The 26,254-nt window shown below is 36.0% G+C and overlaps 1 protein-coding gene across 4 annotated transcripts in view; it reads left to right on the top strand.

Moving 5' to 3' along the window:
- ADGRB3 (adhesion G protein-coupled receptor B3) overlaps positions 1–26,254 on the top strand; it is a 708,772-nt gene that overhangs the window by 679,268 nt on the left and 3,250 nt on the right. For all 4 annotated transcript variants that reach the window (XM_032409546.1, XM_032409548.1, XM_032409550.1 and 1 more), the window contains 2 exons: positions 4,595–4,630; positions 19,214–19,318. In XM_032409546.1, the coding sequence (XP_032265437.1) occupies positions 4,595–4,630; positions 19,214–19,318 (141 nt within the window). The remainder of the gene's footprint in view (positions 1–4,594; positions 4,631–19,213; positions 19,319–26,254) is intronic.

The following is a 26,254-nucleotide window of genomic DNA, read 5'->3' as shown; positions in this document are numbered from 1 at the left end:
TGAAGTTAAGAAGGAACATGGCTTATGAGGATCTCTCTGGAGGTTGAGGAGATGTTTCAGGCAACAGAAACTATAATACAGAGATAGGAAAGAGTTTGGAATATTTTCACAGGATTAGAAGTCCTGTGAAACAGTGGGTGAGCTCCTTAAGATGTCGTTGGCATAGGAAGAAAAAAACAGATTTTAGAGAGCCTTGTAAAACAATTGAAGCAAACAAGGACTGTTAAGTGAAAGATTGTCATGATCATTTCTCCATCCATCCATCCGTCCATCCATCCCTTCAGTGGTTTGGGGGAAAGGATTAGGATCCAGTATTATTAGGAGTGGGGATAGAGCAGAAAGTTGGAAGACAGTTAGGGAGCTACTGAAGTTATCCACACAGGACAGGAGAATGCTTTTGACTATAGAGGTGACAGTGAAGATGGAGAAGAGTAGGTGGATCAAGAGAGATTTCAGAGATGAAATAGATACCACTTGCTGGTGGATTTGATGTGCAGGGTGAGAGATGGGGGAAAGTCTCTGACCTGACCAACTAGATATCTGACATTTTCTGTGATGGGAAAGACATGAAGAAGAAAAAAGTGTTTGGAACTTAAATAGTATTTACCACCATGGAATGAATGCTATCATCCAGGAGAGAAGATGAAAAAAAAAGAGAATTCAGGACCTCAACACTTAGAAGACAATGAGATAAGGAAGAGCCAGCAAAAGGACACTTGAGAATGAGCTACAGCAAACAGGAGGGGAGAAGAGAGGAAAAGCTAAGATCATGTGTTTTGTTGGGGGAAATGATTAAATTTCAAAAGCTTCTGAGAGTCCAGCAAGCTAAGGACAGAAAGTTGACCTTGGAAATTGACCAGATGCAGCTCATCAGAGACCTTGACAAGAAGAATATTAATGGAGTGTTGAGGATAGAATACAAGTTAGGATGAGTTCTAAGTGGAAAATTAGGAAAAGGAAACCACATAGAAGAAGAGATTTTTTTTTATCACCTACTGTGACAAAAAGGATGCTTTGTATCAAATTATTTGAGAAGTTGGGGATATATATAGACAGAGGGATTTAGATCTTCATAAAATATTTTAACACCACCCTGGCTTATTTTAAATTTATATGTAGCAGTTCTTCCGTTGTCAATCAGAAAAATTGTTATGTCTTGATCACTTTTTTTTTTTAAAGATTTTATTTATTTATTTGATAGAGACAGCGAGAGAGGGAACACAAGAAGGGGGAGTGGGTGAGGGAGAAGCAGGCTTCCCGCTGAGCAGGGAGCCCGATGCGGGGCTCGATCCCAGGACCCTGGGATCATGACCTGAGCTGAAGGCAGACGCTTAATGACTGAGCCACCCAGGCGCCCCTTGATCACTTTTTTTAATAGATTCTCATTTTTTAAACACATAACCACTTTTTCTAACCACCTTTATACCTTTCAATAACTTCCCAGCAAACTCAGAGGGACATTTGAATAAACATGTAAGTCAGTCACAGTTTCCACAAACTTGAGTGCTTTGAAAGACTTTCCAACATACTGCATGTATACCAAGGATAACAGAATTGAACACTCTGGTTCTTGCATTACACCACAATTTCCCAGTGCCAGATACCTCATTAAGATAAACTAGGATTTTGCAATGGGGGACACATCATGGAGGTGGAGGTCAGCTACTATGTGTTACTGTATCATTGCTCATAAAGTATCCCATGTTCAAATGGTTTTTAAGTTACTGTAGTCAACACAAATTCTTTTACATTGCCATTAGATTTTCTCTCAGAGAAGTATCATGCTGATGCTTTTTTTCTCTTTTAAAATAAAATTGACAAATAAAAGTTAATCTGCTTGAACTTACTTTATGGCTAGAAAGCATCTCTGTCCCACTGCTTTCAGCCTTGGATTGACTGGGTCCTGCATTGTTATTCTTGCTGAGTTCCAGTAACAATCAATAAAATATCACAGGCATCTTGACTACAAAGTATTACCACTTTTACCCCTGAGCTAGTAGTGGGAGATAGTGGATAAAACACAGGGTTTGGAGTCAGAAGACCTGAGTGTGAATCCCAGCTCATTTGCTTACTACCCAGGTTAAGCGAACAAGTCATTTTAACTACACTGGTCCGGAGTGTTCCTAATTCATAGAATGGATATAAAAAAATGATACTTTCCTGACCATCCCACAGGGCAGGTAGCATGTTCAAATGTGAAAGCACTTTATAAACTATGAAAGGTTGGTACACTTGGTCAGTATTGTGGGGATATGAATTATAGAACACAAATTTTAACCTCTCATGGGCTCCGAAAATCTGCCACATTTTTCCCATTCTCTAATTTTTAAGTCTTCACTGCTTATCCCCACCACCATCATCTTTAAGCTCTTTAGATTGAAATCTGTGTGCTTCATTTGTTTACTTCTTCATCTAATCCTTCAAGGCTGCTAGTTATGCTATAACTTTCTATGTTAGAATTTAATTTTCATAGAATTCAATAGAAGAGCGAGAAATCTATAGGAGTATATCTGTTTTCTTTTTCATATTTTATATCAATATAGGTGCATAGGTGACATCACCCATCAGAAGCGAAATCTCTTTCTGGTGTTCTTCTAGGTCCCATCTTTTGTTCTTGTTCCTAAAATATGGAGCCTTTAGTGATATGTGTCCGTCAGCATTTCCAGTTCTTAGGTTACACAGCTTTGCATTCAGAAACAGAGCAACGTATGGTTGTTACGACCTTTGGCAACAATGAACCCCTCAATGCTTGCAGCAGAAGGGTCTCTTACTTGCTGGCTAGCTGAACATTTTTCATAAGATCTCACTATTTAATTTTCAAATGGAACGCAAAGCTCATGATTAATGTTCTATAGTAACTTCTTAAAACTGTTCCCAGGCTTGCATTTTGCTGTATTAAGGAAAGAATTTTGCTTAACGTATACTTACAAAAATATCCTGCTGAAGTCACAGTGCCAAGAAGGCAAAGCATTCAAGAAGAGAATGGAAGCACTGACGTTCAGTATGGCATATTGCAGCAAAGTGTGATGCGCCACATGGGAGCCTGATTTTTATACATCGCAGTTAGATAACAATAGTGGCGGGAGATGGCAAAGGAGGCCTGCGTTAAATGCCTTCCTGCACACGTTTCTCCTTCCAGGATGTCACCGGGGCTAGGCTACGGTGATGCCAGAGACAAGGACCAAAATGACATCAACATGCTATTGCCATTTAATAAAGCAGTCTCCTTCTCAGTGTTCTCCTTGATCATACTTGAAGACTGGATTCTGTAATCCAGCTCCACCAAAATCAAATAATTTCAAAACTTTTAGACTTTTTTTTAACAAAATCTTTTAGTATATCCCCTTCTGTCTAGTGAAGCATGCTTTGGGGAGTTGGTTCATAGGGAGGCTCTGGTTCTGCAGTGACAGTGTAACTCTAGCAGCAAAAACGTAGGCAGGTTTTTCAATAAACTACATTAGTGCCTGTGTGTCTCTACTATTTAGCGGTTACAAGAATCAACTATCATGGGTAGGATTCCCTGATACGTTTTTGAACTTAAGGTAGGTATTGGGATAGGTAATGGGATAGCAGAAGAGAAAGGAAAGGTTTACATGATATTCAACTGCCTAAATATTACTTGTTTTTAATATTTATTTTTTGTTTCACCCCCACTTCCTCAAAAAAAATCCAAATTAAAAAAAAAAAACCCCTCATATTGGAAACTTGCTTTTGTTCTCTAAAAATTTGGAGGACCCTTTCTACATTTACCAGATATCTCCTTCTATATCAAATCCCTCTGAGCACATGCTAAGTGTACCTATCCTACACTAATATTCATAGAGTCACATTAATTTCATTTAAGTAATATTTCCTGATTTTATCAGGCTTATCACCTAATCATTTTACTAATACATATTGATATATAACTAGAATCAGGAGCTGTTTAACAGAGTTGGAGCCATAGAGGAACATTGAGATACTGACATCTACATTTATGTTTCTCGGGGGTGTGGACTATTTTTTTTTTTTTTTTTTTTTTTTTTTTTACTGAATTAGAATAGATACTTATGTTTCTAAGAACTAGCAATTAGGACTTTCCTATCATGGAGAATTATTAAATACCAAAAAAAGTCTGTGGTTGAGACATACAGAACTTTAGGACTCAGACAGAAGGCCAGAGAGATTTTAGTAGAAATGAAGCCGGGAGATAGGCTGGTGGGAAGTCTTGAGATGACTAGATGATTTTTTAGTATATGGCTTTTAATCCTTTGTGTCTCTAAAGTAAAAAAATATAGCTTTGCTATAATAGACCTAAAATCTCCTTAAAGATTGAAATTTTTGTGTGAATTTATATTAAAAAATTCTTACTGAAAAATTAGTTAAGAGGTCAAGATGAGAAATAGTCTGTATTTTTATATTCTTCTTCAAAGTAAGAATGAAATAATATGGATGAAAGAGTTTGAAATCATAAAAATTTCAACATATTCTGTGAAGAAAATACTTGTAATACAAAGATGCAGGACATTTTATTGAAAATAATAATTTTCATTTTATTTGAATGACTAAACATAACTTTATATTGGTTTTTCTTCTTTTTAAAAAAATCTAACAGAGAAGAAAATCACGATATTCAGACCTTGACTTTGAGGTAAGTTTCTCTGGATTTTTAAAATAATTTTAATTGCTTGAATTCAAGATTGACATATAATTACTTAAACATGTTACTCTGCAGTATGTAGGAGCTCTACTTTTTAAAAATTAAATGAGAAGTCAAACATTTTTAATTAGAATCCATACTGTAAAACTACTTGTAGAAAAAAATTTTTAACTTCTAATTGACTTAGATGTATGCTAAACTGAGATTCTCCAAACAAGGAATCCATTTTATAAATACTAAGACAAATGAGCAATTTATGGTGAGGACTGAATTTGATCAGTTCAGTTTGTTATGAGGTAAGAATGTCTGTCTCTTCGTTTCATATTTGTAACAATTATATTGGTTTTACTTCAGTAACTACCTGAAAACAGAGCCTCTGAGAATGCTTTGGCTGGTTAGGTAGGCTTTCTCTGGAATTGCCTTGTGTACTGATTCCTATTATTAAGGTTCTCTGTGATACATTCCAGATTCTTTTTTCCAATAGCAAGTGTTGTTCAATGTGTTCCTGTGTTCAGTAAATGCCTTTTCACAGATATAAACAAGATGAAGATGTTCATTTTCCAATTTGCATTGAGTTTATATTGATGTTGTAATATCGATGCTAGAAATCACTGAAATCATACCATTTGAGCAGCTTATGCTAAGCACAAAATTAATGATGTTTGAGTGTCACATAAAAGGCACTTATGCATCTTGATAATTGGATATGATTCATAGCCTGCTGACATAATTGGATATAATATGTTATAAATTTCTCTAGCATATTTGTACTGTTTTGATGCTTACATAGAACTTGATAATCTTAGTTGATATTCCTAAAATTATGGAAACCTTTTAGAGTATGGAAACTTCTAAATCAATCATTTTATGTAGATGAATGTTGTAGCTCAGCCGTATACATCAGGTATCAAAAGTGAGACTTAACTGTTCCTATTTACTGCATTGGTAAACAAGCTCTGGTTTTACCCTAAAGAGAATTGGCCTTTTTTAGTAAAATTTCACACTACAAGAAACAAAGTAATAATAAAGAATCTGACCTCAATGATTATGTGGCAAAATTTCCTACTGATGCATCTCAGTTGTAGCAACTTGGCATGGGATAAAAACTTCATTCTATCCTAAGTTTTAGGGTACAAAGAAAAAACACTCAGCAATCTTCATTTTTTTACTTTTTACTGCCTTTTAAGGGACAGATTTTTTTTTTTTCTATTCTTTAGGTCATCCAAAATAGAGGATCATTGTGTATATATTTTTTGTCCTGAAAGCAGTAAGTTGTGTCAGTACAAAGGAAAGGAGGTGGGAATTAATCCATGAGGCATCAGTGACAAAATATAGTAAAAACCTAGATCTAAAATTAGGCCTCAATGCAACCAACCAAAGCTATGTAATCAGAAGCTCTGTAAAGAACTCTTACCATATTGGGTCAGTTGGAGCATTAGAAAAACTATTCCTTTTTCATATATTTTCTGTGGCAACAGGTAGCAGATTCCTTAAGCAGATGCTTTTTTCCTGCTGCTTAGTATCCCAACATCTAACCACGGTATTATCAAAACATTTACTGGTAATGGGAGACGTTGCAACACAACCCTGGGTAGTTAGCTCTTTAATTACAATGGTTACCGCATGATTGCTAGAAGTGTAAAATTGGGAGCCGGGGGGACACTTTGATATACTACATTTTCTTTACAAACTTTTTAGTACCACTCCCCTTAGTCTGTGTGCCACTGTAGGTATGTGGCAGAGACCTCATAGATGGTGTTCAGAAAAATTACTGCCAGCTTTAAATGCTGATAAATTTTAATACGATATATTTGTACTTTGTGGATGGTCCTTGACGAAGAGCCAGAGTTGCCTCCCTCTGCTTTAAATCAGGCTGGATAAATTTTGTTTATATCAAACTACTTGCTAGTCCCCGAATTCCCACGCCATAAGCTTTAACACACAGTGGCCAATGTAGGCATTTTGCCACTGACAAGCAAATTTGTTTCCTGGGCTCCTGAAGATATCTATCTTCCCTTTAGGCCATATACACTCCCCAAAGTCTGTACACAATAACAATATTCTCTCAACTCATACATCCATAAAACATTGGCCAGTAAATGTTATACCTGGGGAAGAGTCCTTTCATGTTGCCAATCTCCAAGAAAATACTGCGTTTTTAGGAATAAATAGAGCAAAGTGTTGACTAGTCAAAATGATGTAACATCAATTCTTACTTTCAGGGAAGTATACGGAAAATACTATAGTGATATCCCTATATTCTGTGACCAAACTCCTTACTGGATTTGCATTCTCAGCTCCAAGCAGAGATCTAGTATATGGTATCAACCTCAAAAATTGAACAAATTAAAAAAACAAAGGTTATCAAGCAGCAAATGAGTTTATTTGGGAATTGCAATTCAGGACATGCAAGCCTGGAAAGGAAAATAGGAAGTTAGGAGGTACTGTTTTAAACACTCCTTGAAAGCATTGCCGATCAAGAGTCAGGTTTTCTATATTTAGTGATTTTTGTCTCTTGGTGCCAGGAGGGACCCTTCCTGGTTGTCATGTCCCACTGTGGAAGGAAAGAGCATGATTAATGGAAACCATTTAAGGCCACATTTGAGTAACAAGGGATAGAAAGGAGAACTCTCAGGCATTTCCCACTTAAAGACTATATCTTATCAAGGCTGTAAGCATTAGAGATCATCTTGAAATGTTGAGCCAGCATCACCCTATTGGATAGATTGTTTCTGTAAAGGTTTAACAGGCAACAGGCACAACATTTTTAAATGATTATAACAATACACAAAGAGAAGCAGAATAATAAATCTAGTTTGTGGGGGCACCTGGGTGGCTCAGTTGGTTAAACGTCCCACTCTTGATTTTGGCTTGGCTCAGGTCATGATCTCAGGGTCCTGAGATCGAGCCCCACATAAGGCTCTATGCTCAGTGTGGAGTCTGCTTGTCCCTCTCCATCCTCACGCTTGTATTCTCTCTCTCTCTCTCTCAAATAAATCTAGTTTGTATAAGGTCCTACATGAGAAGCCCAAACCTGAAAGTAACCAGCTAAATAGATCAGATGTCAGGAATCAGGTTTTCTCTTAGCAAGAAAAAAAAAAAAAAAAAAGGTTGTAAATTCCGGAGTTTATCCCCCTAGCAACAGCCTACGAGATACAGGTGATGGCTTTATTTTTCCCAGGCCCATGCCAAGGTAAAAGAAAGAAGGGGAAAAAGACAGACTTTTATGTTTAAAGTATGAAGTCTTGATGTGGTGTCTTGAGTGGAAGCAGTCTGCCTTGATGTCTGCTACTTCTCTTCCATTTGATTGAAAATCTCCAGGGTTTGTACAAGACCAGATGCCAGGTGCAGCCATCTTTAGCTGTGGGATGTATGTCCAAGATTCAAACCCCTGAAGTCGGGCTGTCATTTGGGTAATGAGGAGGACCTGGTATATATAGTTCCTTTCAAGGAGGTTCAAGGGCAGTCTTTGTTCCAAATCAGAAGCATGGGAAAAAATTGGAAACATTAGTTTGGAGAGTGGTAGGCAGATATTTGAGAAAACCAGAAGAATTCAGGATCTAGTACAGTTTAATAACAGGATTAGAATCTAATATAGACAAATGTGCAAACATAATTTTTCTCTCTATACTTCCCCTGATATTTACTAAAGATAATCACAGTAAAACTAATTTGTATGCATTAAACTTGGCCTGACTATTTACACAAGTTTAGCAAGAACAGTGATTGACCATATAAGCTCTTTTTAAGACTGCTTTGCTAGAACCTTGTAAGCAAGGTGCCAAGTCGATTTTTTTGAGGAGCTTTATTGGCTCCATAAAGTAGCCTTAGTTCCTTAAAAACTGCCCTGTGAAATCTGAGTTTATGCACATCTCTCTCAAAATAATCCAGAGCCTTGGTAAAGTAGCCAATATTTCCAACTGTTATTACAAGGAGAACAGATTCTCATTGTATTTATGTAAATAACTAAATATATTGCCATGTGAAAAAGTACTCAAGAGTTTCAAAATTCTGGAGGGATCAGGTAGGGAGAAAAAGTAAATATTTCATCTTTGTTTACAAAGTTATATTTTACTAAATTGCTGTATTTCATAGATAGTTTTAAAGAAAAGAGTAAAAGGGCTCCTTTTAATGTAGCAAGCAAAACATTAAAGGACCAGTAGTGTTTGAAAACTAGAAGTCATAAAAATGATAATCGTCTTCCTCCATTCATTCAATACCATGTTATTCTTATTCCACTTGAATCTGTTTTTACATTAGTTCTGGAAATTTTTACCCAGTTCAATTTATGATCTCAAAGTTACCAGAAACCTGCACTTTTTCTGAGCTCTTCCCATGAATCTCTTTGAAGACAAATCACTTCTGTAGGTACACTTTTCTAAAAGCATCAGAGTAAAACTATAACTCCCTGTAAATGACAAAAGACTTAAAATGCCCATTATTAAAGATCTGATGCAAGTTCATTATAATGGAGTTGACAAGAAAATTTGGTTTTCCATATATTTTAAGATAATAACTGGAATTATGGCCAATAACATTATACCAAGACATATCAGATATCCAGGAATTTCATATAATTCTTAAAATATTTATATTAATAACATTCACCTGCATAACATAACCTGAGATGGTTTATCATCACTTACTGGAAAATGCTTCTCATGTAATTTAACATACCAAGTAACCCTAAAGGGCTTAATCTCTCTCTTTTTGTAAGGAGAAAGAACAAATCTATTGAGATGTTTTAGAGACTTCTTGGAAAACCCAAAGTTAGTTCAAGGTCAAAAAGACTATTTAGAATTGGATTTGGAGAAATTTATCAAAAATATCAAAAAGTTTTAAAACACTTGGTCAAATAGGATTGATGAAATAACAGTCATCCATTTAACTATGGTAAAAATGGAAGATGTTAAAAGGGAAATACAGAGAGTTCCAGTTAAAACTTACATAATCAAAGACCTGATAAAGACAGCAAATACAGAAAATTTTAACAAAACATAGAATCCTTTTTTTTAAGCCAGATTACTTTAAAAGATAAAGAACTTTTTACAATCTCTTATCAAAAGTCCGAGAAAAATTTGTCCTTTTAGCAGGTAAAAGAAAAATTAAGGTTTAATTTTACATAAATATACTATTAATATTAAAGGTTATTTTTTAAACCCTTATAACAAATTTTATCTAGCTTGATCATACATAAAAATTTTTCCCAAGATTCCTTTTTCACAGACCTTCTACAGCTTTCTATGTCCATCTTAGTCTGTCCTTTCTGTTTCCCTCAACAGAAATGTATCTCCATACCTCATACTTTTTTTTTCTCATACCTTTTCTAACCAAAAAACATACCCTACTTTCCTTGTATAGAGTTGTTTCCCTTATTATGTCTACTAGCTTTAATTACATATGTTAATTAGAATTGTTACCACTTAGAAACCTTAATTAGAATTCTTAACCCTTAGAAGTCTTAATTTTTAGTGAAAACTAAGCAAGCAATTATGAACTGTCTTTTAGATTAGCATTTTTTTTAGGCTGGCAATTCATGAATACATTTCGTAATTTCTAGTACAGTTTTTCAATGTGGTACAAAACATGTTCGTTAATAGACCCAAATATCTTTTGTCTCTCTGTAAAAAGAAGCCAGAAATGGATAAACCTATGTTCAGTAATTAAGGTGTCCATTTTCTACCTTATTTAGAAATGATGTAGATATTCAATGAATATCCATCATTTATTTTAACTTAGCAGAACTTTAAGGTTACCAAAATGTATTAGGGAAACGAAAAAGTTTACCTAAAAACTTTTTATCTTACTTTCATTTATTTTAACTTACTTATTCTTAACAATTATGTTTAGATTACCTACCAAAACGTAATGAGACATTAGACAACTAGCCGTCAGCCTAAGCTATTTTCTTGCTCACAGATTTTGTAAAAGAAATAACATGAACTTACTGCACTTTAATAAACCTCACTAGAACAAAAGTTTTATGTTTAATGCTGAGAACTTTAAAGACACACATTTTAATTGAACCAACAACCTTAAACTAGCTTTTATATCAAATATTTTCCCAAATCATGTGAACCTGAAAAATATTTGGGTTAGTGTATGTTATATTTCTGAGAACTTAATTTATAAGTGCTTCATTTTCAAGCCAATTAAATAGGGCTTCTTTCATAAATTAACTTTGGCAATACCACCCAGAAGTAGAAAAATTCCGTATCTATAATGTTAGACAGTCGTAAACACACAGATGCAAAAAGAGACCCCAGAAGACACGTCACGGTTTTTGTTTTGTTTTTTTTTTAATTCACTAATCTCAGGAGGTAATCCATTTATAAAAACTTTTGAGGATCTTCTCTGGGTTTAATAAATTATTTAATTACAGTCCATAGTTTGCTAGATGAGGAAGTGGGGGTGGTGCAGAAGGGAAAGAGGAAGTTGGTACTGGAGACAAAAGAGGAGAGGGAAGGGAAAAAGTAGCCTCAGAACCCCTTTTGTCTACTGTGAATTGTTTGTGTGTCATGGTTAATTTAGAAACCTTATTTTGCAAAGAGGTGATTTTAGAGTCTTGGATACATTTGGAAGACTCCAGGTACCAACTAAAATAGGCATCCTATTTAGTCTGTTTAATTTTACAGCTGTGGTCTTCTAATTTGGTTCTGAGAAAAACAAGTTTGGGAGGTCAGAAGTTTTCCACAGTGGCATAGGAATTCTAAATTATATTTGGTTAAGTTGGTCCATTTGGCTAAGAACATGCACGAAGAAGGGCCATAGTTTTGGACACAAAAACTGGCCAGGGTCCCAGAAGGAGAACCCTCAGTAAAGAATTGAGAGGATAGTGAATCCCATACTTTAAAACCAGAGGTTCAGCAAACAAATGAGTAGTCACCAAAAGGCTGATGCCTTCAAGAATAAAGTCAGAGAGCTCAACCAAAATGAGGAAACTTGACTCTGACAAGGGGCTTACCATGCCAAAAGGAAAAAGACGACTCACAGAGAGAGCAAGAGGCTGAAGTGGCTACCATACACAGTGGCCTGGAGTTGTTCGTTATCCGGGTTCATCGCCTTCAGGTCCCATTTCTGACACCATATAATGTCAACCTTAAAAATCAAACAGCAAATATTACTGAGCAGCAAATGAGTTTATTTGGGAATAGCAGAGGAATTGCAATTTGGCACATGCAAACTATGGCAAACAGGAAGCAAGTCCAGATAACAAAGTGGGACAGCATCCTTTTATAGAGGAAAGGAGGAAGTTACAAGGGGTTGTTTTGAACAAAAGTTCACTGGAGGCCAAAAGAGATTTTGAAGTGGCGGCAGTTTCTCATTGACTGCAGGTGGAGGCAGCTTGCTGTTGGGAGGCTGAGGGAAAATCTTTTTCCTGCTGGTTATGCAAACTGTGATGAGTGGAAGTGCATGAGAGCTCTCCCTTCATGGATTCTTCCATTTTGAATGAGGATTCCTTCATTCATTTTCACGATAGTAGGCATTCGATAAATTATTATGTAAAGAATGATTTAAAATTGAAATTAGTCCAGTTTGCTTTAAGAAAAACTTATCAAACAGTATATCTAAGTTGGGGAAAAGACCAATATAGAAAATGGACTAGGGAGGTAACACCTCAAAGAGAGCCACACTGGACTTCAAAGATATTTACATGCTATGGACTCAAGGAGATGAATGGCAGGTAGAAATTCCAGGAAGAGGAAAAGGTATGGAGGTTGGCTGAGGTGTGGCATGCTCAAGCAAATGAAAATTCACTGGAACGTGATATCTGTAGATAAAAAGAGGAAGTAATTTAGAAACCATATAGTAAAGAGTCCGTACCCCAAGGGAGGAATTTTTACCTAATTTGTTACTAAAAGCTGCTAAAACGTTCTATTCTATTGTGTTCTGTTTTTTAGTGAGGAATAATTTGCTCTTATCTGGAATTTAGAAAGATGACTGGAGCAGTAATAGGAAGGAAAGATTGGAGTAGGGTGAATGAGGAAGTTGAAATACAAATTTGGAAGTGACTAGTCCAGGAAAGAAAAATGAAGTGGTCGTAAAGGAAAGGAATGAAGGGACATGGCACAGTCAAGATCTATGGAGTTTGGTCCTTAACTGAACATAGGGGAGCAGAAGAAAGGGGATCATACAGGTCTGAGCTGGATTTCTAGTAGTATCTTTGACAGATCTAGGAAAATCAAGCAGACATCTAGTTAGGCCAAGTTGCATTTTAATACTTTGGGGATTAAGGTGCCTAATAGGATGTTAAATCAGAAATATCAGGCAGGTAGTTTAAACTATCTGTCTTGAAATCTCAGGGAATTCTTAGGAGTGCAGTTACAAACATCTCAAACTGCAATAGACAGTATTATCCATTCCATGTTAAAAATATACAGGCAGAGAGGTATTTATTTTTATCTTCTCTTCAAAAAACATAGAAATAAACCTTGTCACATTCTTCCATGGAACCATGTAACCTCTTAAAAACACCTTAGAATGTTCTTTTGAAGTTCCTAATGAACCCCACACATCCAGTAAACCCATGCTTTTCAAACTGAGGAGAGGTGATGGTGAGCAGAGAGCACAAGAAGGCATAAATCCAGGATAATCATGCCCATTTTTTGTGGGGACTTGAATTTTCAGTAGATTTGGGGGAATATAAGTAAGATAAAATATTTTATATTAATTTTATATTGTTATGAACACAGCTAAGCTATGGCATAGAAGATAAAATTTATATTACTTTCTAAATATAAAGCATACAATTTCAAAGAAATGTCTTACTCATAATAGGCCCCTCTCTGCTTTGTCCCCCATCCCCTGCAGTAAGTGCACTCTATTAGGCAATCAGCACACTTTGAGAGGAAACATTTGAGGAATCCAGTCCTATGCTACATCCATCTTTTCTATATAAGGCTAAGTTAAACTATTGCAGATATTTGCAGCCCAAGTATATCCTTGGGTGACAGTGACAAAATAAAAAATAATACATACCTTATTCAGGTTTTTTTAGATCCTTTGTCTAAGTCCTGTGTATATATATTTATTCAAATAGAAACATGCTTGAAACATAACTAGACACTAGTAATATCAGGCAGTCCATGGGGCTCCAGGTTCTGTCTTAGGGATACTCTGGGACTCTGGCCAAGGAAAGGTACATAAATCATTCCCTTTTTACAGTACAGCTTCAGGAGTCAAGATTAATTCCTGCACTGTGTGTTGCTTCCTTAACATTAGTTTTCATTCACTTCAAACTAGTATTCAGCAGCCCACTCTGGATTGAGGACTCCTATGCAATGCAAAAAAGAAGAAAAATAACTAAGTTTATACTAGTAAATATGAACAATGAGAGCATAGGTGTCTGTATTCCTAAGGCTAGAAAAGGTAATTTAGGCAAAGTGGTTTCTAAATTCTATCAACATGATTTCCAGGCCCCATAATCTAAAATTTATAGTTGGGGTATTTTCCAACTTTTTCTAACAATTTCTCTGTTTCTAAAAGTCTACATATAGTAATGTCTACCTTATCTGTAGTTAAGACTTAAATCCCAACTCTGTGATTCACACTTCTGAATTTAGAAAACTTCCAAGCAGTTTGTTTCAAACCCATCTGCAGGCCCTTTATAGGCAACTTATATGGAAAATAAGAGAGCACAATAGGATCAGAAATAGGAGGCAGGGATCCTGTCTGGGGCCAATAAAAGAAGTCTCCTCGTCAGGTGGGAGACCCCTTAAATAGAAGGAGAGAAGACAAGATTTATGATAGCCTTCCATGTTGTAGGCACCTTCCCTGGCCTATATACATATGCCATCTCATTGATTTCATTTATCCCATGCACATTTATTGAGCACCTGCTAAATATCAAACACTGTGTTAGGTGTCAGGGATACAAAGTCACCGTCCACAAGGTGTTCAGAGTCAAGATATGGAGACCAGCCCTTCAAAAGATAATTGCAGTACTATGAGATAGTTGCAGGGTGATCGATATCCAGTTTATGGGCTTGCGACAGAAGGCATTTAATCCACCCGTTTCTTTCACCCGCTCTTCCATCTGAATAGGGCATAATCACAAGCTTGAGTAATCTAAAGGAGGGTGCTCCGTGAATATGGGATGTATCTAAGATAGCAGCATGCAAAGAGAATTGACTTTGGATTCAGAGTGCGTTCCAACTGTCTCACCACTGATGGGAGCTTGGGAGCTTTACTTTAGCCTCCTGAGCTTCAGTCTTCTAATCAGCAAAGTGAGATAATGACTCCTACCTCCCTGGGTTATTGTGAAGATTGAGAAAGATAATAATGCCTACCATTTCTTAAGTGGCTCTTACCTGTGTCCTCCAGTGATAAGTGATGTGTATCCCTTTTTAAATCTTCAGAACAACCCTGTAAGGTTACTCTGACGGCTAAAACTGGAACTACAGGGAGATTACATTTTGTGCCTCTGACCACACAGTTTGAAAGTGGTGGAATCGAGATCTAAATCCAAGTTTGTCCAGACCCAGAGCTGTTAGATTTGACATGTCCCACGTATTTAATCTAGAAGAGTGCCTGAGAGAGAGTAGGTGCTCAAAACATGTACAGGTGGTTCACAGCCTGATTTTTTCTCAAATATCTGAAATTTCATGAAAGTACGATACAACCGATCACTTTTTCTCTCGTATCAACAATTAAAAGAAAAAGACAGCCTCCCTGGAGTTATAAATAGAGAAAATGACAGATAAGAGTATGAAATAAGCTATTTCGGGAGATATTTCTGTGCAGTTAAGTTGCTGGTCCTCTCAGGTTGGGGGTTCATACGCAGTTTCAAACAATGATGTCATAATAACCTGAGTGGAAGGGAACATTACCAAGCATTTCTCTTTATTGCAAAAGATGCCTTTGTTATTTGACAGGAGTTAAAACTCAAGCAACCTGAATTTTATATATAGTGTCAATTAGAATATCTTTGTTTATTTAAAAAGAAAATCTACATGAGTTAACAGCTTTATCATCTTCAAAGGTTTTAAAAAATTGAGTTTTTCACAAGTCGATTTCTTTGGGACACAGGATGTTTCAGTCACAAAAGAAAAAGGTAAACAGATAAAACCCTAAGGTGAGTAAAATCCAAAAAGAGCCATTAAAATGGGTAAGATTTTTAAGCACAAAAACTTCTAATTAGGTGGTTAAGACCATCAAAGGCATGAGTGCTGCAAATAAATATTCAGACAAGTAAATAGATAAAGGGAAATCCTTATTATTTGTGAAAACTAAAACCACAGCTATGTTTTTATCCCAAAACATTGCCAGATTGGAAACTCTCCAGTATTTACTATGACGCTGGCTGTGCTCGCTTCGGCAGCACATATACTATGACGCTGGCTTCCAGGTCAATGGAAGCGTCCCCAACTGAAAAAGCTGAAAGGTATACTTAAGTCTGTGAACAAGAAGGTATCATGCATAGAAAATCAAACTGAGCCCTGACAGATAGGTGAGCTCTTGATTGGCAGCTCTAATGTGGTACTTCTCTCGGAACCACCAGACCATCATTGCTGTGGTGATTTTTGGCTGGGCCTAGGTGACAGTTTCAACTTAGAATGACTATCTGGATGCAGATGGATTTGCAAGTAATGTTTCTAGATAGGAAGAGCCCCAGATTTCAGCATCCAAATTTTTAATTTCTTTCCCTCTTCTTTGTGGCATCCGTGAGCTTTAGTACTCAGAGTAGCTTTCATGAACCTATGTAAAACATTGCAAGATGTTTTTTGGTTATATAACATTTGCATTCATCATATGTATTTCTGAGTATGTTCTAACAATGTAGCTCCTCAAAATAAAATCCACTCAGTTCAGAATCAGCTGCTACCTAGTCAGTCAGAATATGATTATAAAAACTCCAATCAGTTAACATACCCTCATTGCCATGGGATACATTTAATACTTTGCTTCATTAAACATGATTTATCCAATAGAAATATTGGGCTGCACAAGACAGAGAGTGACTTTGACTACCAACAAAAGAGAACTTTGTTGGAAGGATATGGAAAAACTGACCTTTTGGCCAGTAGACAATAACGACCTCCATTGACATTTCCACCGCCATTGGCAGGCATAACTCCCCAAGGCAAAGTCAGGACCCTGTCATAAGATGAAAGATAAATGGAGACTGCACAGACAAAATCATCACATGCCCACCTTAAAATGAGGAAGCTATGCCAATAACATCAACTATCTTAGAATGTGCTTCTTGTCTTTGGAAAGGAATGATCTCACTGAGGAAAGGGCACAAGATTAAAAATTATACCAGAAATTCTCTGAATTTTAGAAAATGGAAGAGAAAGAACAAATGAGGAATAACTGATTTGAGAATTTTCAACTTCAAAATAAGTATGTGAAAATTTGGAAATCTGCCTCACTTGCATTTATCTTAGTGACGTCCCCTATCACTTACTCACGTAGACACACCATTTGTTTTACTTATCTCCGTTCTAAAATAATGTGTATTTGAGTTCTTATGTGATTAATGCCTATGTCCTCCATTCTACCTTGAGCTATAAGAGGGGAGAAGCTCTACGTGATTTTGCACACCACTGTTACTTCAGCATCTAGCACAATATGTGGTGCTCATGAATATGTATTAGCTGACAGAATGAAGTATCTTTAGAGAAATGTCAGTAGCGTGACTTTAGTCCTGCACCCTAGCAAAAAATAACTACATGGTAAGATTCATTATTATGAAAAACACTATTTGAAAGTTAGAGCCAGAGTTCATATCTGATGACTATAGTTTTTGTTTTTGTTTTTTTTAAGGTTTTTCTTATAACACAAATCAGTATTTTAATCAGTGTCTTAGGCCCTGGTACTGCATGGGAATATTTGAGTCCCCAGAGAGAGAATGCATTTCGTTATGTTTGCCAGCTATGTGGTCCTCAAAATCCCTCCACTGAGTTGCTTATGCAAATCCTCCCTCTCATAAATCTCCATCAGCCATTGCTAGTCAAATTATGTTTGCCTGGTGTTTCTCTGTAAATCCTGCAAATCTGTTTCCTGTACTCTCCCCAAAACTGATGGGAAGTTAATCGCTCTGTAATTGCTTGCTATGTTTCATGTCCTCATCATGAGTAATGTTGCCATGTTCTCATCCTCAACCACCTGATTCTTTAACAGCCAACTCCTAGAACTAAGAGGAGCAAAGATGAAAATAATTTGGTTAGAGCAAGACTTAAAATGTCAGAATTCTCTCATAAAAGTAGGCTAATGAAAATAGAAGAAACTAGCTAAACAAAGTATTGCCTAAACACAGATTCATTAAATATAGGAAATTAAATTTGGCATAAAAGAGAATAAGGCTTTTTAAAATATGTTAAAGATTTAATTTGCATTTCTCTTGCTTTTTTTTCCTCAGGGAGATCGTGTTCTCTTCAAGTGTCTTTTTAGAAGAAAATTAGGCATTATAGATCTTTCCCCAAAGATGTATTTCTTTTCCAAAACAAATCCTTACTTTTGAAAATATTTGATAATTAAAACAATAGGCCAAATGTTCAAATCATAGCTTAGGCATGAATATAATACACCTATGAAGCCCACATGAGCAAATAGTGAGTTATGAAGCACATGCTTTAAAATACTATAAAATCTTGCACAAACATGGAGGCACAATCTTGGAAAATCACTGAAATATTGATTTTTGACAATTAAAAAATCAAAACTGAGGGAGGTGTTTTCTCCTTTAAAATAACACTTGTAAATACAGGGGATTTATTATCTTCTCTGTTACATGTTCTGAAATAGAAAAAGATTCAGCCCATGATACCTACCCTGAGGCCATTGTTATTTAGAACTCTATTTGTTGAGTTATGATGAAGTTGGGAGGAAAGGATGTAACCAAGGATGAAGAGTATTAATATATTTGGAAAAAAAAGGATTAATATATTTGTATCAGTGATTTGAGAAGCTCATCAACCACACACATTTATGCTCTGAGCCCTAATTGTTAAGATTCTGTACCATCTCGTAAATAAATATATGAAACCTATGAGTCAGATTTTCCTTCTGCAAAGCTCAATCATTATTCATGGAAAGGGTAAGATTCTAGATCTCACATATAATTTCAGACACTTTAGTGCTTTGAGTCAGCCTTAAATGGTAGTGCCTGAGCGTTTGCTCCCCCTTTAGTACAGCCAGATAGGATTTTAGTGTTATGGAAATAAAACATTAAAAAAGTAATATTTCCCATGACAAACATTGAGAGACTTGGGTGCTTTACAAGTCCAAGTTTTTAAACATTTTTTTATATTATAACAATTTTTGTAAAACAACTTTAACTTTGAATGATGAAAATCTTACACAGGAATGACTGCTACATTTTTAATGCACCCACAAGAGAAAACTATTTTTTTGGTAATCTCGTAAGTGGAAATAAAGCCAATTCTTCATGTTCAAGAAGTGCTGACTATGAAACAAGGATTAGATGCAGCTTATTTGCATTTTGGGTGTCTTTTGGGACTTCCTGGTTCCTGCCAAACTTGATTTTCCTTATTAAAGTGAAAAATTAAACCTTTTTGTGAAATGTATAAATCAAATTAGAAATGAGAGCCGTTCTATTCTCTTCTGCAGAAGGTCATGCATACAAGGAAGAGGCATATGGAACTGTTTCAGGAGCTGAATCAGAAATTTCAAACTTTGGACAGATTTCGGGATATACCAAATACAAGCAGTATGGTAAGTCTGCGTTGCTTCGTCAGTGCCTGGCACCGCGCTAATGATGTGTGCCGTCAGCCATTATCCTTACCCTCCAGGAGCTTTTCATTGTCTTGTGAACGCGGAAGTGGCATACATAGAAAAAAACAAATAATGGTCCGCAGTGTATTTGGAATATACCAAGAAACAAATTAGGAATGATAGACTCTTCAAGCATTTTTATTCATGTTTTAAATGTTCTCAGTTATAAGCTTTAATTGGAATTAGTTATATATCAAAAATGTATTAGGTTCACCCGGCCCTTTCATCATTGTTAAAAGTCAATTAATTCAAATACCTAAATAGATGACTAAATTTTTCCATTTTCATTTGAATGTCTGACATTTTAAGGTCATAAAATATAATTATATATTTCTTTATAGTATGCGTATTTATAAACATATATATACATACATATATACATTTGAATGTACGCTCTATTACCTGAAACTGAAGTGTTAGGTTTTTGTCTCCAGGAGACTCATTTATTTTATGAGAAGAGTTTTAGGAAACACTCTTTTCCCAAGAGTTTGGGAAGCCTCAACATTGGAGGCTTTGATTATTCCCTGGACCATTTGCTTCTCATTCATTCACACTACCACAGTCCTAGCATAGGAATTCATCAAATGATAGTATGCAGTTACCATGTACATGACACAGGCGTGGCTCCAGAGAAGGCTACATAATTATTTGTGAGGGCCCTGGATCAGGAATACAAAACTCAACCAAGATCTATCTGATCTTGAGCAAGTTACCCAGCTCGGGTTTCTAAACCTCAATTTTTCCTAATTTGAACAAAGAAAACAGTAATTAATAAATGCTTCCTTTGATTCTCATAACACTTTCCAAAGCAGGTAGGGCACATGACAGGTTAAGAAGCTGAGACTCAGCTATGAGAGATAGAGCTGGGACTGCCATCTGACTCAGCTGTTCCTCACTCCAAATACGGTCCCCTTGTTTTGCCTTAAACCCTTGCAGCCCTCCCCCTCCTCCCAACGTCTGCGGTTCTGATCACCTTCTAACTCTCATGAGCCTTGGATATGTGTGTTGTGAGTCTAAGTCCCAGCTTCCTGATTAGTAACATCAGTTTATCAAGACCAAGATTTTATGTACCTTTGTTTTTCCCTGTCCTCCTCTCGGTACAGTGCTGGTCATGGTACTTTATCAGTATGTAGCTGCTCTTGATTTATAGAATGTTTCTGGTAGTTCATTCTGTGTTTGTTAAAGGAAGATTATAAGAAACACAATAGACCTTAACTCTTAATTGGTCTGTAAATAATTCACGTGTATATCAACCTATTTTCCTCCTTACAGCGAGAATCATGCATTATTTGTTATCATCAATACAATGCTGGGCAAATAGAAGACACTTATATGTAGTGAGTGGTTCTTTCTTATCTACTCCTCCTAATACTGGCCCGTCAATTTTTAGTTCACCAGGCAAATGAGAATTGCACCATTGAGGTTAGACCTAAACACGTTAGCTACTCATTTTGGAATACTGAAAGCTAACATTGAAAAAATTGAAGAAACTTCATTTGTTTAAAAAAAAAAAAGGATAGAGTTATGTTTACAAATCTGAAAGTCTTATGCAACAGATACAGCCGGCTGACTGCTGTAATATGATTGTAATATCCCCTTGTATGGTCTGGGCATTAAATCATTAATGGCACAAATATCTGTATCTCCATTTCCTGACAACCAAAATAGCCTCCTAATTACACCACATCTCTGCAGCAGCACGCCTTTTCTAGAAAAGATTTATAAATATTTATCATTTGGGAGGTTAGGAGTGGGAAGGATAGAGTTGTCATTGCTGCTTGACTATTGTCCTAAATATCTGAGAACAGAAAAGAAAAGAGTTCCTTATTCAGTTTTGATTAATAATGAACATGTGAGTGAGTTCATTATCCTTAATTCAGTCATAATTTGTGTGCCACATTGCTAATGAAAAATCGCATGATTGGATAGAGAAAGACATTTTCAAAACAAAAATCTCAAAGTCTTTTCCTTTTTTTTCTGGCTACTAACTCAAAACACCTGCCTAGCACTGCAAATGATGGTAATTATGTAGAATTTTGGGAATCAAAGGGAACCCAAAAGACCATTTAGTCCATTTTCCCTGCTTCCAGGCAGGAGAACATCTAAATCACACTACAAACAAAAGGCAGTTTTGAAAGAATTCTCTTATTCCGAGTGTGTTTCACAAACTCTTCTCCATCAAGATCCCTTTCCCCCAAGGAGCTTCTCCAAATTCTTGCTCTTTTAGAATATAGAATAAACAAATTCTCATTCCCTTGTCCCCAGTATTGCTAGGTTGGAGGAAGGAAGGAAAGAGAGAATAGAGGGAAGGAGGAAAAGAGAAAAGGATGGACGGAGGGAGAGAGAGACTTGTCCAGAATTAACAGCTAGCCTGCTCCTAGACCCATGAACTATGGGAAATGCTCAGGTGGCCTTGCAGTGGTCCAGGTGGCCCTGAATTCTAATATTCAGCTAATATTCCATTTTTATATATACAGCCTAAGACCAAATTAGCATCTTTGGAAGTTTCATGCATATTGGCTTATATTGAGTTTATTTATAATTTTTTATTGTGGTACAATTAACATAACAGTATTAATTATGGTTTGATATTTGTATATGCTGCAAAATGATCACCCAATTAATCTAGTTTCCTCCTGTCAGTATCTAAAGTTATGTAATATACAATATTGTTGACTATAGTCACCATTCTGTATATTACATCCCCATGACTTATTTGTCTTAGAAGTGTATATCTTTCAACCTCCTTCTCCCATTTCACCATCCCCCCCCCCCCACAAAACCCCCTCCCTGCTGGCAACCACTAATCTATTCTTTTCACTTCTGAGTTTTGTTTTGTTTCATTTGTTTTGTTTTTTAGAGTCTACATATAAGTGAAATCACATGGTGTTTGACTTATTTCATAATAAGCTAATAACCTCTAGTCTCTCTACATGTTGTCACAAGAAAGGCAAAATTTCATTCTTTTTTATGACTGAGTAGTAGTCCATTGTATATCTATATACCACATCTTCTTTATCTATTTGTCCATCAATCATACACTTTGGTTGTTTCCATATCTTGGCCATGTAAATAATGCTGCTGTGAACATAGGGGTGCATATGTCTTTTCAAATCAGTATTTTAATTTTCTACAGATAAATACCCAGAAGTGGAATTGCTGGATCATATGATAGTTCTATTTTTAGTTTAGAAACCTCCATACTGTTTTCCACAGTGGCTGCACCAGTTTACATTGCCACCAACAGTGCACAAGGGTTCCTCTTCCTCCACATCCTTGCCAACACTTTTTATTTCTTGTTTTTTGATAATAGCCATTTTCACAGGTGTGAGATATTTCATTGTGGTTTTGATTTGCCTCCTTTGTTTTAAATTTATATACCATATATGCACGGGTTTATTTCTGGGCCTTTTTTTTTTTAATTCAATTAGCTTAGGTATAGTACATCATTGGTTTTCGATCCAATGTTCAGTGATTCATCAGTTCAGTATAATACCCAGTGCTCATCACATCATGTGCCCTTGGAAAGGGAGGTTGGGGGGGATGGGGTAACTGGGTGATGGGCTCTTTATTGTTCCATTAGTCTGTTTTTATGCCAATACTATACTGTTTTGATTACTATAACTTTGTGATACAGTTTGAAAACAGGGAGCATGATATCTTCAGCTTTGTTCTTCTTACTCCAGATTGCTTTGGCTATTTGGGATCTTTCTTGGTTCCATATAAATTTTAGAATTGTTCTATTTCTGTCAAAATTGCCATTGCTACTTTGATAGGGATTGTATCAAATCTATAGATTGCTTTGGGTAATATGACATTTGAACAATATTAATTCTTCCAGCCCATGAACGTGGTATATCTTTCCATTTATTTGTGTCTTCTTCATTATCTCTCACCAATTTCTTGTAGTTTTTAATGTATAAGTCTTTTACCTTGTTGGTTAAATTTACTCCTACATACTAAATTCCTTTTGGTATAATTGGAAATGAAATTGTTTTCTTGATTTCTCTGATAGTTTGTTGTTAGACACAACACAAAAGATTTTTGTATATTGATTTTGTATCCTGCAACTTAACTGAATTTATTGGTTGTAACAATTTTTTGGAGGAGTGTTTAGGGTTTTTTACCCATAAAATTATGTCCTTTACAAATAGGACAGTTTTACTATTTTTTTTTCATTTATTTCCTTTTCTTGCCTAATTGCTTCAGCTGGGACTTCCAATACTGTATTGAATAAAAGTGGCAAGAGTGGGCATCTTTGTCTTGTTCTTGATCTTAGGGGAAAAGCTTTCAGCTTTTCACCACTGAGTATAATGTTAGCTGTGGTCTTGACATATATATCTATTAAATCCATCTGGTTTAATGTATCATTTAAGGCTAATGTTCGACTTTCTGTCTGCATGACCTATCTTTGATGTAAGTGAGGTATTACAGCCCCCTAGTGTAATTGTATCATTATCAATTTCTCCCTTTACATCTGCTAATATATGCTTTATTCATTTATATGCTTCTAGACTGGGTGCATAAGTACAAATTTATATCTTCTTGCTGGGTTGATCCCTTTATCATTATGTAATGCTCATTGTCTTTTATTAGTCTTTGTTTTAAAGTCTATTTTGTCTGACTGAAGTATAGCTACCCAGCTTTCTCTTGGTTTCCATTTGTATGAAACATCTGTTATCATCCCGTCAGTTTTAGTCTGTGTGTGTCTTTACAACTGAGGTGAGTCTCTTATAGGCAGCATATGTATGTGTCTTGTTTTGTTTTTTTAAAACTCTCCAGCCACTCTGTATCTTCTCTTGCTCTCTTCCCTTGTGGTTTGATGCTTTGCTTTACTTTTATGTATTTACTATAGGTCTTAACATTGTTGTGATCATGAAGCTTATATATCTCAGCCTACATATATGCCAATCTATATTAAGTTGATAGCAAGTTAAGTTTGCACACATTCTAAAACTCTACATTTTAATCCCCCCCCCACATTTGATGTTTTTGATGTCACATTTCACATCTTTTAATTTGTGTATCCCATAACTATTTGTTGTAGTCATTATTTTTCCTACTTTTATATTCTTCGTTGGGATTTCTGCTTTTAGCGCTTTGAATACATCATGCCACCCCCTTCTAACCCGCAGTTTCTGCTGAAAAATCTGCTGATACACTTACGGAGGTTCCCTTAAACCTAACAAGTTTTGTTTTTTTGTTGTGTTTTTTTTTTTTTCCCTGCTGCTTTTAAGATTTTCTCTTTAACTTTTGACATTTTAATTATAATGTGTCTTGGTGTGGATCTCTCTGGGTATATCTTATTTAGAAAGCTCTAGGCTCCCTCAACCCATAGGTCTGTTTCCTTCTTCAGGTCCAGGAATTTTCAGCCATTGTTTTTTCAAGTAAGTTTTCTGTCCCTTTCTCTCTTCTTCTGGGACCCCTAAATATTGTTTTACTCAATGTTGTCCTATAGGTCCCTTAAATTTTCACTTTTTGGTTTTTTTGTGTGTATGTGGTACTCTGTTTGGCTGAGTTCTACTGCTGGGTGCAGTAGTTCTTTATCGCTAAAGAAGCATGGGCCTCAGACCTAAAGGGTGTCCAGACATTTATGAACAAGGGCAAGAACCACGGTACTACTGGGAATACCATGGGAGGCCAGAGAAGATGAACAAGAAAGCCAACCTTATTAATTATATAACCTCTCAGAAATTCAGTCAGTCATATACTGGCAGTAATACTGTGAAATTAGGATCTAGACATTCTGATGAAGTTTAAAATTGGCCATTTTAGTTCATGGATCCATGATGCTTGAGCTTCAAAATATAAATGGAAAATCACATCTGTTCCAAACATAATGAAACCCCTATTTTCAAAGCAAATGAACAAATAATTTACATGTCCTGAATCCTTTTAGGACTGAACTAATTCAACTTTTTCAGACTAAGGATTCCCAGAAAGCTCCTTTAAGACACACAGCCTTTGTCTAAGATGGATAAATCCTCTCCATAGCTTGATGCAGCAGAATTCACACCAGTGAACCTTTGAATCAGTGATTAATGATTCAGGTCACTGTAGTGCCCTGAAATCTTCAACCATTCCCCATTGCCTACAAAATAAATTCCAAATTGAGTGGCCTGGCATACAATGTCCCTTATGACCTGGCTTTCAATTCACCTTCTGCCTATTTATTCTATTCTTTTTCACTCCAACTAAAATAAACTGGTTACTTTTCTCAGACTTGTCCCATCTGCATGCTCTCTGGATTTTTACTTCTCAGTATGCCTGCCTGTTCAGGCACCCAGCCTCCAATCACACGTCTTTATGACCAAGCTCATTCTTCTTTGACTATTCTAATATCACTTTTCTCAGAAAGGTTTATATGCTTTCCATAAAAGGAAGCCTTATCTCCACCCTTGTCTGTACCCCCATCAGCACTTTTCCTAGATTATAGACACAGATATAACTATATATTTAAACCTTCATTTAACTATAAACAGCTTCATAATAAGTATGATTACTACCTAGTGACCATTTATTAAATACTAGGTGTTATGCTAGGCCCTGTAACTTTATTTTCGCAACCCCATAATGTAGGTAATCTGCATATTTTGCCAGTTCCTTTGGCCCACAATACAAAGCATAGTTCTCTGTTTTGCAAATATTAAAGTTGAGGTTCATAGAAATCAAGTAAATTGCTCAGAGTTACGTTCATATAAAATGGAGCAACTGGAACTTGGACCTGTATATATCAGGCTTTAAATCTTACGCTTCCTAGTGAACCATGTTGGCTTTTCATCTTTGATTCATCACTTTATCCTCCCTAGTGCCTAATATGCCCAACACAGAGCAGCTGATAAATATTAGTCAAAGGGAGCAAGGAAGGCGGGGAAG

The sequence above is a fragment of the Phoca vitulina genome, unplaced genomic scaffold, assembly GCF_004348235.1.
Source record: "Phoca vitulina isolate PV1807 unplaced genomic scaffold, GSC_HSeal_1.0 scaffold11, whole genome shotgun sequence".
Lineage (NCBI taxonomy): Eukaryota > Metazoa > Chordata > Mammalia > Carnivora > Phocidae > Phoca > Phoca vitulina.
The sequence above is the reverse complement of the archived record's forward strand: the minus strand, read 5'-3'. Positions and strand labels throughout refer to the sequence as shown.